Here is a 17,683-nt window from a genome sequence, read left to right as displayed (position 1 = left end):
TTCTGTCCATTAACTACAAAGGCGATTTTCTTTTCAGTTTTGAGGAACCTTCCCCTTACTTTCGGTTGGTTGCTCCCTTCCTGGACTTTGCATCTCTGTTGACCCCTCTGACTCACTCTCCTTACCATTCCTTTACAACATACATTCTGGTTTACCATAATAAATTCAACCTCCTTTTGCATTTTGAATAATTTTTTTTTATCAGAATTCAATTCAGAGGCATCATTTCCCCTCGCTGTATGCGATCTTCTGGGGAAATTACGATGTTTCTTTCTGTAAATTAAGCTACTCACAATTTTCCACTCATCTCTTAAATTTCAGTTTATGCTCTTGCTTCCCTCAAAACTTCTGGCTTGGTCTCAATGTGTCTTAATAGAGCCCATTTCCCCCAACTTTAGTACACCTTATTTTCAGCCAGTTCTTTGCATCACTGCTTAGGTAGGCACATAACCCTGCTTCTACTGCCCCTCTTTCCCTTGACTCCATCATTGAGATCCAACTTGCAGACTTGGGGCTCTTAACAACACATCTACCACCACCATCATCATACTTCCACTCAGCAATCCCATTGCTGGGCATACATGGGAAGGAAATAAATCTTTATGGAAAAGGAGATCTACATGCTCATGCCTAGTACCAAATTACTCACAGTAGCCAAGAAATGAACTCAATTGAGATGTCCTCCAATGGATGAGTGCATTTTAAAAATGTGTTAGATCGATGCAATAAAATAATATTTGGGTCTGGGAGGGCTTGAATCTTGTTATTTTTGACAATGTGGATAAAAGCAGAAGGCATACACTAAGTGGAATAAGACGGGAACAGCAACACAGCACAACAGGTTGTCATCCCTTTGTGGAAACAAGAAGGTTGCTATGTAGAAGTCTGAAGTCAGAGACTGGCAGGGGAAAGCAGTAAAAGGGAAGCATGAGAAGGCATATAATGAGAACCAGAAGACACAGAGCGAAGGAATTCTGATATGCAACAGTGTAAGTACAGCACATGGCAACTAATTGTCTTTTTCAAAAAAATCCAGAGGAGAGTGTGAAGGTTCCCAACATAAACCTGGTGACATATGAAGAGATGGAAATTATAAATAGCCTATATTGATTATTGTACATATGCTGGATACAATATTGTAGCCCACACACGTGTGTGTGAAAACTAAGAGCAAATGAGATATTTAAGATTGTTAAAAAAGAGAAGAGGTGGGGAAGCCTTTCTGTGCGGAAGAGATGTGTTTGTAGATGTGTTACAAGCGTCAAGATGACTAAAGAGCAGTACTAGTCCTGGAATCAGAATACACACAACACAGGATGTCTCAACTGTACAGCTGTCAGGCTAAGGAACATCAGCCAATAAGAGTCACCACAATCTCAGCACTCTTCTGCATATATCTGAAAAAGAGAGAGTCATTAATCCGAGGTCAACAGTGACTTTGGCCACAGTAGCAGAGTACAGGACAGGGGTAGAGGTTCATTGTAAAATGTATTACAGCCAGTAGTCACTCACCTATTAGGATCTTACTGGGGTTTATGTGCACGCTGTGCTGCTTACAGTGTATGCCCGTGAAAACTCTCAAGGCTATTTCACTCTTCTACTGAGCTCATCTCTTCTACATCCTTGTCCTCCACTTCCATCTCAAGATGGTAAATATTGGTATGTGCTCCAGTTTGATCTTCAGCCAACTGATCTCCCTGCCTACCCTTTTCTTACACACATGTACCTTGCTACCTTTGTATACATATAATCTCTATCAGAACAACCCAGGTAAGGTCTCTGTCTCCTCATACTTCATTTCCCTCGGGTTATTCCAACTAGACTTATGTAACATAACAATCTCTGCCATTTTCCATCTTCAAATCTTTTTTGCACTCAGTCAAATAAGAACTTAAAAGGATGCATAGACACCACTATTCTTCATGTTGTAAGATGAACCTATTGTGAAGTTTTGACAATTTTCTCATGCTTGTTTGACTTGAAATTCTCTTACTACTCAGTATCAAACAGTCCAGACTCCACTTTGACTAGTGACTTTTTTTTATAAAGTGTAATAAACGTTTTTAATATGTCAGACACTAGAATATCATTTTCTCTATAGCATCCTAACCATTATATAATGCTTACGCTATCCCTAAAAGGTAGGATCTGTTAGTGTCAAAATCTCCCCAAAAGCCAGCAAAACTAAACCAACTGCTTTGTAGACTGATTTGAATGAAGAGCCCCACAGGAGATCTGTGTCTTCAGCTATGTCAATCATCATCAAGGAGTGTTGGTGTGTTACCTTCTCTTGCTATTGGTATTGCTATTTTTGTCGAAACTTTCCCATTTTAAATGCCAATTAAGTCTCTTATAACCCTAATCATCCTACAGTCCCAAAGTCCTCAGAACTCATGATTAGGTTTTTCCAAGCTTTCCTCTCTCTTCTCTTCCAAATCTCTGAAACCACCTCAGCATCGATGTTCTAATAACAGAAGTTCCATTTCCTCCAAGAAGCTTGTTTTTCACAGTCATTTTTTTTTCTGAAGCACATTTTTTTTTTTTGTTACCCACCCCTGCTCCTTTTCCTAGATATGGGTCAATTGCTATCTCTTTCAGGAATGTTCCTTTAACTTCTAAATCAGGTCCCTAACTCTGCTTTTTCTTGAAAAGAAAAAAAAAAGTACTTTCTTCTGCATCCAGGAGGTGATCATTCTTTCTGATAGACCCTAATACTGCCCTGTAACGACTTCTGATGTAAGCATCATGTCTTGGAATACTCCTGTTTTTCACCCAGCAGTGGTTCAGTTGCAAATTACTAGGTCTCAAAGTCTCTGGTTCAGATTCCCTCTCTGTGGTGGGAAGAAGAGATCCCTTTCAATTCTCACTCTTGGAAGCCCTTCACCGTCACCTGACAATGCCCAGGCCTATCCTATGACTATAATAATTTCCTAAAACTCAGACATGGTCAATTTATCTCTTGATTTTTGATTTTGCTCTTTCTCTTTAGTCTAGGATAGGTTGCAAACATGTTGGCCTGTGGCGTGGGGATTTCTGTGCAGTTTTCAATCTGCCCTGTGAAGAATAGTTCCCTAAACTATCACCATGTGCTCTGGCTTCCTTTCTGTCCTCTGACGCTAACACTCTTCCTTAAAAAAAAAAGAGTACTTTATGCCCCACATAAGTTGGAATTAAAAAAAAAATTTCTCTTCAACCAGATATTCTTCCTATTTCGTTTGCCCTCCTTTAGTCTCCTGACAGTGCTTACTGAGCCCTTCTTTAACTATGGCACTTTTACCTCTCCCTACAGTTCAGCACCTCCTTTTGGACAAGAATCCACTGTCCTCTTGTCTGTGCTTCTAATCCTACTGTAAGGCAAACTCATTTTTCTTTTCTCTTTATTGGCCTGTTTTTCACATCTGTCCAAAACAGTACTGAGGTTGTGAGAACTTTTCCTTCTTTTCTTCCTTCCTTCCTTTCCTTTGTTGGTTCTTTCTTTTAGTTTTAGAGGCAGGGTTTCATGTAGCCCAGGATATCCTCAGATTGATTGTGTGATGGAAAATCACCTTAAAGTTCTGAGTTTCCTGCCTTCATCTCTCAAGTGCTGCATTACACACCCTGTTTCTGTAATGCTGGGTTAGGACCCAGGGCCTCATGTAAACACTCTACCAAGAGTGCTACATCCTCAGCTCCAGGAACTCTCATTTTCAGATGTCTTTTGGCCTAAGAAGTCTACAGATGAGAAACCCTTTATCATTTATTTTATGTGCCTAGCCTAGTCACTGCTTTAAACTCATGGTTTTTTTGTTTTGGTTTGGTTTGGTTTGGTTTTTTTTTTTAACCAACTTGTAGTATTGTTCAACCATGAATGTCCTTTTCACAGGCACCAGTGTTTGTTAGATGTGACAGAGAAGTAACAGAATAGGGAGGGGAAAGCCAGTTCATGTTCATAAAGACCAACTAATTATCATGACCTTTCCAGATGCATTCAAATTGCAATCTGAAATCAATGTCATTTCTTTCAAATTTCCAGGAAAAAAAATCGCATTCAGTTGTGAAGCAATGGATCTGCCGTGGTGGAACTGTAAACATCCTGACAAGGTCTCCCTACCCCTCTTTTCTGATCAGCTTCTCTTTTTTTCAACAGAGACAGGTTTAGCAGTGGTGGGCTCTGCAGCCCCTGGTGGCATATTGTGAGAAGGAGTTAGGGAGACAAATAAGTCTCCCACGGAAGAGTGTGTGAACAGGATCGGTCTCTTCCATCTGGCTTCCTCAAGCCAACCCCTCTTCACCAAGCAGCCAACAAACATATCAGAAGCCATTAGCCTAAATTCATGGGGAAATTGTGTTGGGTCACCGGAAGTGCAGTGCTTGTGAAATGAATATCTGATACCAGGACCTTTTCAAACTTACTCAGCCTCACTTCTCAGAGCTCGAACACTGATCATTGGTGTTCGAGCATGGCCAGCCTAGGTTTCCGTTTTGGATCTGTGTGAGGTGATCATCGTGTTTCTTTTCAGGATAGGCTGAGATGGATGGGTGGTGAGAGGGTGGGTGAGAAATCACTTTCTAGGACATATTTCAAAGATAATTGAAATATCTTTTAGTATGCATTGCAAAATGTACATGGCTAAAAGAGACTGCAGTTAGATTGTTCGGCATGAGACCATTTATAACCATCCTGCAAAGTAAGTGAGAACGTCCAAGGGCGTTATTCTCTGGCAGCTACTGGATTTTCAATGTTAAAAAGCAGTCTTCAAATATTACTAGATTAGTGGTGGCTGGGAGGCTGAACAGGGAGCTGTGAGTTATGTTGGAGTCTCACGGAACAGAAAAGTTCTAATGCTAGCTGGTGTAGGCAGCGGCATTCATTGTTCAGAACTCGGAGTTTGATTTATATTACAATTCCAGCACCCTGTGGAGTGAGTGGTGGCCCCGAAGCTACTGCTGTGGCTAGGATTGCTACTGTCCCGGGAGGGCGATTGTTACTTGGTTACTTCCCCAGTGTTCGGAACTGGACTGTGCCCTGGTGGGCTGAAATCGCTGTGCCAAATCCCTTTTAACAGTCTGATGCCATGTGGCAGACGCAACAGACTTTCTGATCTAGGATGTGTACTTTTGTCTTGCTGGAGCACGAAGAGAATTGTGATCACACTGAACACAGTAAAGGGATAATTTGCAGTGGTCCTCGCAATTATATAAACATTAAACCAATGCCTCCCCCCCCCCCTTTTTTTTAAGAATACTGCTTTTTTTTTGAACGTTAGTTTCTTTTCTACTCACAGAACCTCTATCAGGACTCTTTTGGAAATAGACAACTGATCAAGCATAGCAAACAAACAACTGCCTTTCAGCGAAAACGCATAGCTCCCACGACTCTCCATCGCTGTCCCAGCACAACTTCTCGCCTCCCTGCCCCATTGGCAACACCCTCGACCTCCAGCCCACCGCGTTCCTCCGCGGCTGGGTGCATCCGACCTGGCTGCCTGCCACCGGGCTGCCCTGCTCTTCTTCTTCCGCGCCCGTTTCCGGCGGCACTAGGACCCAGCGAAGTCCCCGAGCGGGGTTCGCGGAAAGGCAGCCAGACTCCTCCTTATCTCCAGTGTCAAACTTGACATCAGACTGCGAGCGGAGCATGGTAACTTCTCCAGCAATCAGAGCGCTCCCCCTCACATCAGTGGCATGCTTCGTGGAGATATGCTCCTCTCACTGCCCGGTGCACCAGCAACATGGATTGTCACCTCTCCATCCTCGTCCTGCTCGGCTGCTGCGTCCTCAGCTGCTCCGGGGAACTGAGCCCACAGCCTTCCAACGAAGGTAAGCCAGGTACCGCGCCGCCCCCAGAACGGAACGGAGCCCGCAGTTCCTGCACCCGCGCGCTGTTCCCCGAGGTGCCTTCCGAAGGAGTGGCAGCGAAAGATTGTCTTTGCCCAGTAGCAGTCCCAATATACTTTTTGGGAGATGATTTGGGATTGTGGAAACCGTCGAAAAAAAAATAATAATAAATCTGGTTTTAATCTGATAGCGATTCAAGCGATTGCCACGTTTGCCAATTTGAAGCAGAAAGCAAGAAAACCCTCCGTTTTTTTTTTTTTTTTTTTCACAACCCAGTCTGTTAATTGCCAAATAGCCAAGGCAGTATTTCATTTTCTAATTATGACCATGTGGTACTCTGAGAAGTTTCAAAGAAAAGGCTAGTCTTCTCTCTGGATCCCGCGGTGTGTTTTAAAGATAATGACAGGTTGCTCCTGCTAGATCCTTTGGCATTTATGAATGGACTAGAGGGAAGGGGGTTCTTTGGATCCGAGGTGTGTGTGCGCGCGCGTGTGTGCGTATGTTTATGTTACAACCGCATTATTGAAGTGATGTGGATCCCGCCGGGCGATGCTGTGCTCAGCGATACAGGTTCTCAGGGGCAGCATATGCGTGCCCCATTACCAACAGTGATGTTTGCAGGGGTATAAGTGAGCTTAAGATGGGTTCTTTTAAATAAAGGGCTTTCTTACAAATAGGAGTAGGCGTTTAATGATTGATTGATGAATAGCTCCTGGGCGGATACAGTAAATAACTGAATAGCAAATTAGAAAGACCGCTCATGGGCAGCTAACGGCATTTCCTTGATGTTGGATTAATTATTGTCCCTGTAACGGGCATCCCTGGCTTTTCAATGGATCAAAGTGTAAACCTAATATTGAGAATATTTGGTTTTGTGTGTACTGAGCAGACTCATCACGCCTTTCTACAGACTTTTCACGACCTAGTCCTAAAGATTTGTGAATACATACTCTTAAAACGTAACTTCTCTAAATAATTGATTGCCTGGCAGCAACACGTACAAGTTTAATTTCCTCTTAATGATTTTGAACATTTAATGTTTTATTGAGCAAGTTAACAATAGAGAACAAGTGATGGGCGGGAAGCACAGTAGGTGTGCAACACTCACAAATACTTCGTCAAGCCAATGCTGTATAGATTATTTTTATGCACATGTGAAAAAAATATATGTAAACCCCTTCTTACAAGGACTGCTTCAAATGTTTGATGACCTACTTTCACTGCTAATGGGACAGTTTAATTTTCTTTCCTCAGTGTCCTGGCTGTCTTTATCAATTTGGCAGATTTCATTAAGTTTGTCTGTTTTCAAAATAAAAATTGATTTTATTTTCATCATGGTGGTGGGGAAAATCATCTTTGCCAAAAATATTTTTTAGTAGCACAAATTAAAATGTTCATTTGAAAGAAATGGTCTGTCATTCTTCATGAAAAAAATAGACACCAGTAGTCATATTTGTATGAATAACACAGCAGTATGTCAGAGTTTCAAACTATTTTTCCAAATATATTAAAACAGTAACTAGAAAACAATATAATTGCCACATTGTTTTGATGAGTTGTATTTTTCCAAATGGAATGTATATAAACTATCCAGACAATGAATTCACTGAATTAGTGATGAACAGGATACAGATGAAATTACATTTGTAGGTCAACTTAACCTTTTTTTAAATTGCAAAAAATTAATGCCCTTAACCTTATTCACACTCATATAAAAACAATGCATATTAATTTAATTAAATAAGTATAATTAAATCTTAATTGGCTTTAAACCACATTTATGTATGTATGATTGCATAATGTATGCCAATAGACAGGTACAAATGAACAATTTAGATATATAATGGTAAAAATACTCATAAAACTCATGTAATATCATTTAATTTGATCATGTGAAAGTTTTTATGTGTCTATTGTTTACAGGATTAGTCTTTCAGACTCTACCATATGCCTACTGTCTCATTTTCTTTATGAGGTTGCTAGCACTTTTAAACAAGAGTTAGGATGAATAGTTTAAGCTAGATAATACTCCAGTGATGCTTGAATTATTATCCAATACCCTGGCTCTTAGCAATTGAGTCATATGGAAAGTGAAAATCCCAGATCTGTGCCACAAATTCTATGCAATTCCCCTAACAAAGTAATCTGGACCCCAATATAGAGCTAAGGTGAACTGAAATGGTTCATTTTGAAAACTGAAGATATGTGAGAAGGTAGATTGTGCTGAAAACTGTACTTTAAAACTACAGACAATTTACTGGGGCATATCTGCTAGAATACATTCTCCTATCATGGAGTTAGACAGGACAGAAATGGCAGAACAAAACCAGGCCGTTGAGCTGAAGGAACTTGTCTTTACGAGAGCTTAAACAAAACCTGAGGTAATTAAATAAAACTATTGAAACTCCATGAGTCCAAACTAAAGAAAAGTAACTGAGTTTGATATGAATTTTCCAACCCATCAGTTAATTAGTGATTTTCTAACCATGCTTTCAAGAAAGTGATTCCAAATTCAACTTTCTCTCCCTGGCCTTCTTGATGATAATAGAGAAGCACCATTTGGAGGATCATTTAAAATCTGGTCTCAATACCCACAAAGAAGTTAATAAAGACTTTGCTAACAATAATCAGTTATTTCCACTCATATGGCACAGGAAGAGACTTCCAATGGGAAATAACTTTTTCAAAGCAAATTTAGTACTGCACTGCTTAATCAGGATAGACCCTATGCTTGTTCTGTACTCTTGTTCTGTTTCCATCTCGCAGGGACTCAGATAATGGTGAACAGTAACTTTGGAAAGAAGTTAAAACTTGATACAGAGTCAAGTGATTGACCTTTATTAGTTCAGCCAACTTCAGAACCGCCTGAAGTACTCTTTATACACAAGTATTTGTAGCAGTCTGAAGCAGAATGCACAGCTTATTTAATATTATATGCAATATTTTCCATCCATCAGTCCTCACAAATTGGATTCACATTTACCCATTGCACTATTTATACTGAAAATGAGTTTTTAAAATAAAGTTCAATAAAATTCAGTCTATATACCTACATACTACTTATTGGAAAACTTTTCTGGAGTGGCTATTACACTGTCTATGAAATCTCTGCTAAGTACAAGAGGCGATTATGTGATTGAAGATTAAAAATAAAACTTGCAGATGTCTGCTTTATTCTTCTCTTAGAGCAGTAGGCAAATGTTGACACAATAAATATTTAAATAATAATTTCTTCATTGTAAAACTTACTCAGAATCGGCATTACCTTCAATGTACATAAACTCTCACCCTCAAATAAAAACTCCCCGAGATTGAAACATTAACAGAGAGCTAAGCTATCATGTCATCTTTATGGGCTTTTTTTTTTTCCAAAGAAGGCTTACATTTGCTTTTAATAGCATTTCTTCATGCTAGACTAAATAATTGAATGCATTATACATTTGTGTAATTTAATAGTTCTCCTAATAGCTTGCCCCTCCACCCACCCCCAATAGTTATAACTGTGCTGTTTGCCTGGAGGTAGGAGAAACCTTAATTTCACTGCTTTATAACCCACAACAGTTAACACTTGACCTAGGTCATTAACAGGATTATCAGCAAATTTGTTTAAGCTTTTACTGACAATCTGAATTGCTATGATAATATTGTGATTGTGCCAAAAAAGAAAGTTCTTGTAACCTCTCAAAATTGATCATGAAATTAATTCATTGTGAATCTGTATCTTCCAAAAGAATAATATTGATACCACTAAATTCAAGTGAGGAAATATTCACTTTAAGACCCTACTCACCTCATTTTGACATCAGCTCTTTTCAGAAGTGAAAAATTAATAATCCTTTTAAAATACTAAGTATTCTAGCAAGTACAGTAGATTTAGACATGCAAAGCAGCCTTACTGTGGCTATGAACTGCTTATAGGTTTTTTTCCTACTGATTCTATGATGCATACAATTTTTCTTCTCCCCTTAAACTAAGAAGTTATGTTCATAAGCCAGAAGTGACTAGACCTATAAAATGAAAACTACATAAAACACCATTGCCATGTTTAAGTCATGGCTATACTGTACGTAAATGTATCTTCTCCATGAATTAGCAGAAATTAGAAGTTTCCATAAATAATGAAACTAATACCCACTCTTAAAGCAAAGTATATTATCAAATCATAATTTAAAGGTATTTTCAAGTATTTACTAACTTGATAAAGTTTCACATAAAGTTTTCTGTTACTTGAATCTACTCTTGGTTTGCTCCTTGCTCATATAAAATATGATAGTTTTAACTTGATCATTAATTTGAATTTAAAGAGATGATTCAGTAAGATTCTTTATCTTGAGTGTATTATCCCCACCTGAACATTCAAATTTCTGAATATTCTTTAAGGGTCAAATCATGTTTAATACTATTTAAAAGAACTTCTTCCTTGTAAAGATCACTAAATGTTCAATTTCTTAGGAGAACATTGAAAATTTTTCTGAAATAAAATATACACAGCTTTTAAATATCAAATAATCAGTTACATATGCACAGGATTTTTTAAGGCAAAGCGTATTTCTACAATATATTTGATTTAGTGGCTTCAGTGGAAATGGAAGCAGCACAAACGTTCCTGAAAGTTACATTTTCCAAGTCATAAAATCTTCAAGAAAGTATTAATAAAACTTTCCACAAATCATCAAAACTCGATAAGTTCTTACAGACAGTGCTTACTTAGAGATCTGGGATGTGGGCTACCTTTGATTTGAGTCATTTTCCAATGGTTTTGTTTGGCATAAACACTAGATGTACAGAGAAATATGTATTTCTTGGAAGAATACTAACTTCTATGAGAGTTTTTTTTCAAGATTGCCAACTTTATTTTTTAACATGCGCATTTGTCTGTAAAGTGTTCAATAAACTTTGCTCTTTCAATTCTTGCTTCAGCGAGATTGAGAGCAGATTCGGTGTCTCTCTTTGGTTGTTTTAAGAGATCTGGATTTTATCACCACTGAGGGTCAGTAAGGGGCTTCTACCAAGTGTGCAAGTAGCTTTTCACACATTTTTCAAATAAAGGGTTGATTGGTGTGAAACCTTTGTTATATTATTTTTCCAGGTATATAGAAAGCTGGGATTAAATATTTACTCCTCAAAAACATAAAAAAGGAAATAAATAAGGAAAAACCTTAGATGGTTCTGCTGTAATGGCTTTAGGAAGAAAAACAGTGCTGTGATATTAATAATGTACAACAGTTTCCAAACCATGAATCCATCATTCTTGGAAGCCATTGCTCCTGTGTTCAAAGGACGGATTCTTGTGTGCCCTTGATTTCAAACTCTGCAGGCAGGTCTGTTCACGGCTGTCCAGTATCAGGTATTTGTTTGAACTTAGCAGATACCCCTCCCCCCAAAAAAAATATGAGCATTGGCAATTTTTATTTTCCTTCCCACCATTTTTCTTTTAAATACATTTTAAAAGGGTGGCTCAATATAAAGAATGTTTATGCAAGTGAAAAGAAAATAAGTTGACTAGAAAGATGGAGAGGAGAACACAGGTTCTAAAGGCAATGATAATATAAAAATGTTCTTGCTTAAAATATATTTATCACTTAAATCATCTGGGTGATCAATTTTTTTTATGAAATCCCCCAAACCTCAGATTAAAAAAAAAAAAAGGACTATGCACGTTTATTTCTCCTCTTAAGTTTACACACTTACTGATGTTTTTCTCCAGAAGCAAAAGCCTTGTCCAGGAAAGTTTTAAGAGTTTGAGCCAAAGCCTGCTCTCCCCTTTGAAAACCTGGGCTCATGCACGTGGAGGGTGGTTGGAATCAAAACCAGTTCAGCAAATAAAGCTTCAAACTTGAAGTGACATTATTAAACTGGAAGCCATGAATGTGCACCCCCCCCCCACCCCACACACCCCTTCATTTTCTAAACCACGTCCTGCTGTTCTAGTCAAAGCAAAGGGTGAAAATCCACATAATCCAAACCAACATGGTGAACTGAGAATAATAGGTGAGGAAGGAGGGGGGAAACAAATCGCAGCACTGTACAAACAAACTACTGTGAACGGTCTTCGTCAGGGACAGGGGTGGCCAGAGGAGGAGACGACTGAGCCTCTTTCTCTTTCTTTGCATTGCATTGCACTGCCCCCATTCAAAAACGCACTATGGATTAAGTTCTAGAAGTGTGTGCCCCTAGTAAATTTTTAGCACTATGGCACTTTACAGGGAATGGCTGTAAGGTTGGCCACAAAGGAATCGAGCACCCCTGGCTGCCACCACACCCACGCCAGGGCATCTTAACCCCCAGCTGCTGGAAGTAGGGGACCAGTGGAGCCGAGGAAGCCGGGGCGCTTCCCTCCCCAGCCCCATTCACTGTTTTCTCCCTGGAAGCTGTCGTCATTAAAACCCAGGCAGGGTGTGAAACAGCCAGCTGTCAGCCCTCCGGGGCTGGGGAGCTCTTCACGCCATTTCCCCCTCAATCCGGCGCGGATGGACCGTGTCTGCAGCGCGGCTCGGAGCCGGGATGGCCGTGGCGCGGTGGAGGAGGGATGCTGGCTGCTCTGGACGCCCGGCGTCCCGCAGCATGCGGCGGTGCGGTGCTGGCTGCCAGCGTCACCTGCGCTGGCCGCAGTCTGAAAGGAGCCTGGACACAGAACTCCCGACCGTTTCTAGCCAAAGCTGGCTAGCAAGCAACGAACGCGCGCCCTCTGCCTGCAGCCTCGGGGCTGCCACCGCGCTTTTCTTCCCCACCTGGCCGCCACCTGCACCCGATCAGGCCTAGAGAGAACGCGACCCCTCCTCCCTTCAGTCCCTCCCCTCCTCCCCCCTCAACAAATCCTGATCTACGCAGGAGACCCCAGATCTCTGTTTTCCTTGCCGCTTCTTCCGTTGGCTATCAACCAAACCTTTCAACCTGGCGTCCGGGGGTGACTCGGTGGTATCTTTTCCATCTACCTTCATCCGCCCACCGGGTGATGGAGGGAGGCGGAGGAGGAGGGTTGGACAAGCATCTTCTCTCAGTTGCTGACATACAGAGACCTCTGATGACCCAGTTGTCGCGTTGGCTGCTCTCTGACTCTCCTTGCTATTTTTTGCTCTCTCCACAGTCTTCACTCCTCCGCTCCTCCAGTTTCTAAATAAAGGAATTGTTTTTCTTTTCCAGTTTTCTTTAAAGTCACCTGCCCGTGCCACCTGTTAGTCCCCGACTCACTGCTGAAGTAGTGTTTTTAGAAGCCTCCTCCCTCTGACACAATCGGAGTGTCGCCCTCCACCCCCATCCCCTGAGGCCCAAATCCTCTCTCGGAGTGGTACCATTTTTCTCTTTGGAGTTTGGCAAACTTGAAACGATCCACAGAGGGTTTCCTCAAAGTGGGGGTGATCCAAGTGTTCACTGCTCCTGATATTTTTATGGATGTGTCAGGTCGAAAATATTCCTCTAAAATAATGGCTGAATCCTTAGTTAAGTGTGTTTTCAATGCTCTGTTCCCCACTGGGGTTATAACCTCACTGCTCCACTGTCTGTCTCTTCGCCATTCATTCCTCACTGGACCTTACATCAGTCACCCCTAAAATAAGTATTAGGGCACCTCTTTGATACAGCTGAGGAAACAGATCACAATAACATACTACAGGCTCCAGGCTCCAACTCGCCCTCTGATTATCCATATTGACGGCATTCTCCTCTCTGCAAATCCTGTATACTGGTGAAGTGTCCTTTCACTCCAGGACAGCACTAGATGGTCCACCTCGGTCTCTGTGACCGAACTAATTTGCTTTGTGACTTTGCAAGCTTAACCTCAAAACACTGAGAATTTTGACAGGAGAAATTAAGTGAAATCAGCAAGGGGACTTTGAACTCCCAAACTGGTGAGGCACATAAATCATGCTTATCTGTAAAGTTAGTCACAGTTTTGAATATCTGTTAGTTAGAGGAAGTTGAGGGAGAGAAAAGGAGATAAAGCCTGTGAAGGCTTTTCTGCACCCACTTGGGCCTCGGTTTTCTTTTCTTAGCACTCAGACACCACTGGCCTCACCCACAAATAAAGTTTTCTCCAGGATTACACAGAGAAAATATGGTGAGAAAACTGTCGCCATAACCAGGGTGTGATGATTGAGGGTTTTATGTGATAAGAATGGAGTGTGAGCTGACTCTGAAAGTTGCCACAGAAGAGGGGGAAACAGACATGCTCCAAAATGCAGGTCTGTAGGTGCTGCTTCCTGCGGAAACCCACTCATTTTATATATATACCTTAAGATAAAAAATAAAATTAAGTGATTTATCTTAGTTTACATTAAACATATTTGAGCCCTGTTGAAGAGAGTTATTTTTAAAAAGGTAGCTAAGAGCACTTTGGAAAATAGCAAATTAAGTAGGGGCCAATTATGCCTTTCAGGGAGAATTTCAGCACACATGTTTAGCATTAATTGATGCAATAAATTCCCTTTACCTGCCAAAAAGCAAAAATAGCATATTGATGACATCAGACTTCTAAGAAAGCAAGCTGCTTTTCAGTATCTTTCTTGCCTTGCTGTGATGTCAATGCTTAACCTATAAAAATGTTATTTATTGATTTTTGATTTTTTTAAAATCATGGGCTCATGTAGCCCATGCTGGCTTTGAGCTCTTGATCTTTCCAAGTGCTGAGATTGTAGAAGTCGGTCACCACCCTTGGCTTTTACTTAAAAATTCTAACGTATTGTCTGTTAGACTCTCTGACTGGAAGAGGGATCCTGCCACTGAGTCACTGGGAAAAGAGAAGGACTTAGCAGGTAGCTCTTTTCCCTTCCCTCACATCTGGAAAATAACTCAGCAATTCTTTTCCTCAAGTGTAACTTTTAAAATTCTTGTGTGGATTTGGATAACACTTCCAAATCAAGGGAAATGTAAACTTGACTTAAAAACACAATTGGTAATTAAAATTTTACATGAATTTATGAAACACTTGTATTCTGTTAGTAAGTTTTTAATATCCTATGAGATTGAAACCTATGGAAATCTGACCTTTAAAATAATGTTGCAAAGTATGTCCTTGCATATGTTTAAGACTTAAAAATAAATTATTAAACAAAATTAATTAAATACATAAAAATCCACAAACTGAGTTTTATTTGCTTTCAAAACAACAATCTTGACCACTTATCTAGCTGAGCCTGAAAGAAGACTGAGACAACTTGGAAAATTCATTCAATTTGGTTGCTAAATTGTACATTTGATTAATACCAGAATTGTTTCATCAACAGATTATGAAGAGGTTAAACTACCCTTTCTCTATAATAATTAAGAGTGATAGATGAATAAGCCCTATAAGCATAATGACACTGAAACCCATTTCTTAGAAATATACCGTCCTCAATATGTACTTTTTTTCCTGGTAGAGTTGGCTGATTTCTAATTCCCTTGCAATTTTAACATTTCTGATTTCCCTCAGAATGCCCAAAGGAAATCTCCTGTTAGTCGTTAATGCATTTCCTGATTTGCAAACCTGGTTTAGCAATCGATAATATCTTTTGAGTAGTAATATTAAAAGATATGTCTCTTAATTCAAAAGATGGCAGGTAATCTTCACACTGAAAAGTCAGGCTGGGAAACTGATTTGCAATGGCTTCCATGTGGCTCATTTTACTAATCCTTAGGATAAGCAAAACACTACTCCAAGGAAAAGTCTGTTTGCAGCACAGGCTCTGTGTGTGTGTGTGTGTGTGTGTGTGTGTGTGTGTGTGTGTGTGTGTGTGCCAATCATAGAGTTTTCTTGAAAAACTGAGCTGTTCCTACACTGTGACCACAATTTTATGGATGGGTACATACATTGTGGACATAAGATGCTGTAAATTCTATTCTGAAAAACAAATTGTCAGTGAGGTTAAAAATTAAAACAATCATTATTTATTTGCCATACTTTAATTTGGATCTTCCCCCCTCTCCCACAACTGTCCGTAATAAAGACAGTTTCCCCACAAATATGCCAAAGCAACTTAAGGTGTGTTTTTTTTTTCTTTTTAAGAAGGAAAAGAACTAAAATTATTACCCGAAGTATAGCAACAAACTAAAATATTACAGCTTTTTTAAATATGAGAATCCTATTAAATTTAGCTACTGTGAAATACTACAAATACTTTTTTTTAAGCATACTATTTTAGTCTGTTTACTTTTTCTGCCTGTTTTACCATAGATAAGACTCATTTACATTTGATAATTCAAAAGAAAAACTCACAGTCTTTACTGTGTGTTATCAACATTTCTGGCCTAGACTAGAGCCTTTTAATGTCCTTGTTTTATGAAAAATAAATTCCTTCATGGGTAATTATGTGTATTCCAGGTGACTGAACTGGTTAATTTAATCTAAAATGAGAATAATGGTTTCCCTACATTCTGAGGTACAATTGTCTTTCTTAAAACATTTGTCCATTGTAAAATGTACCTTTTTTTTTACCCTTGAAAGCAATATTTAAAACCATTTCAAGTGTTTTAGTGTAAAAAAACTTTTGAAACTCAGAAAAAGCAAAAGGTACAGTTTCTAATATCTTTAATTTTTTTCCTCTGCAAAAGACAACCTTTAGGAATTATGCCTATTTTTATATGACCATGTTTGTATTTCTAGTAGAATTATTACACTTAAAAATGAAAAGGTCAGAGTTCTCAGGCAGGAGAGATACCTCAGTGGTTCATGATGTCCACCATTCTTACAGAGGACCCAAGTTCAGTTCTCAGCATCCACATGGTGGCTCACAACCACATGGCATATAGCTCTAGCTCTAGGGAATCTGATGCTCTTTTCTAGAATCCTTGGGTTCTTGCATACATGTGGTGCACATATGCTCACACAGGCTCACATGCAAACACATAAATAAAATATAAATAATTCAAAAAGTCATGAATCCTAAACTCAATTTCAAACTCCTAGTTTTGGAAACTGTTAAGAGGGGTCAAGAAAAGTAAGGTACACTGAATTTCTTATTCTAGTAGAACATATCTTTCATAATCACAAGGTTTTGTTTACGTCTGTTTACCAAGAACATGTAGCTAATGGTTAGTTTCAGACTTCAGTCTGGAAAATGTTGTAAGTTTGATATGCTCTATGCCCTTGTAAATATTAATTCTGGTGGGAAAGATGACCTTGCCATGAGTTCTTAGATAAAAACTATGCAGTGACATATATATGAAAGAGTGAAAATTACGACATGAACCCCAGAGGAAGTATATTACTGTTGCAAATTCAGCATCTAGAAAAGATACATTAAATTATTTGTTGCACTTCATTTGACAGACATGAATATAACTTAAGATTTTTTAGAATGTTTGGTGAATGTTTCTATATTTTAATAATTTAAACAAGTTCGTAATAAACAAGTACATTTGAAAAACTGAATATTGAGAAATATTCCCAGCAAGCACAGATGTAAGGTGAATGTAAGTTCTGTATTGGATATGCATGCATGCATGTGTTCATGTGAGTATATTGAAAACATATGTGACCAACACAAAAGGACCATCCCAAAATAGAAGCCTCTGTAGGCCGTCTTCACAATATAATTACACTACCAAGAAAAACCACACTGAAGTCCGTTTGAACTCTACCTTCTCTTTCATCAGTAAATTAAATGTTTTCTGACTGTCCCCATCAGTCAGTTTGATATTTTCCATTGACACCATAATCCTAAAATTTGAAGAAAATGACTGGAATTTTTTAATAGATGGATCTTCAATAGACTATTACAAAGATCCAAATGTATTACATTAAAAAATCTGTTTACGTGTGTGTGTAGCTATCACTCAAATTTGTATCGTCTTTAGTAAAATCCATAACATATGACTCTTTAAATATCTTCCTGAATATCAAGAATTCAAAGCTGTACCTTGCTTCTGGTTATTCCAGATATTTAAAACACTT

At 39.2% G+C, this 17,683-nt stretch overlaps 1 protein-coding gene across 1 annotated transcript in view; it reads left to right on the top strand.

Moving 5' to 3' along the window:
• Positions 1 to 5,589: 5,589 nt before the first annotated feature.
• Epha3 (EPH receptor A3) overlaps positions 5,590 to 17,683 on the top strand; it is a 317,372-nt gene continuing 305,278 nt past the window's right edge. The window contains exon 1 of the mRNA XM_052740962.1: positions 5,590 to 5,796. Within this exon, the coding sequence (XP_052596922.1) occupies positions 5,709 to 5,796 (88 nt within the window). The 5' untranslated portion in view covers positions 5,590 to 5,708. The remainder of the gene's footprint in view (positions 5,797 to 17,683) is intronic.

Source organism: Peromyscus californicus, unplaced genomic scaffold (assembly GCF_007827085.1).
Source record: "Peromyscus californicus insignis strain IS unplaced genomic scaffold, ASM782708v3 Scaffold_16__1_contigs__length_79575227, whole genome shotgun sequence".
NCBI classification, from domain to species: Eukaryota; Metazoa; Chordata; class Mammalia; order Rodentia; family Cricetidae; genus Peromyscus; species Peromyscus californicus.
This window is presented reverse-complemented; position numbering and strand designations above follow the sequence as displayed.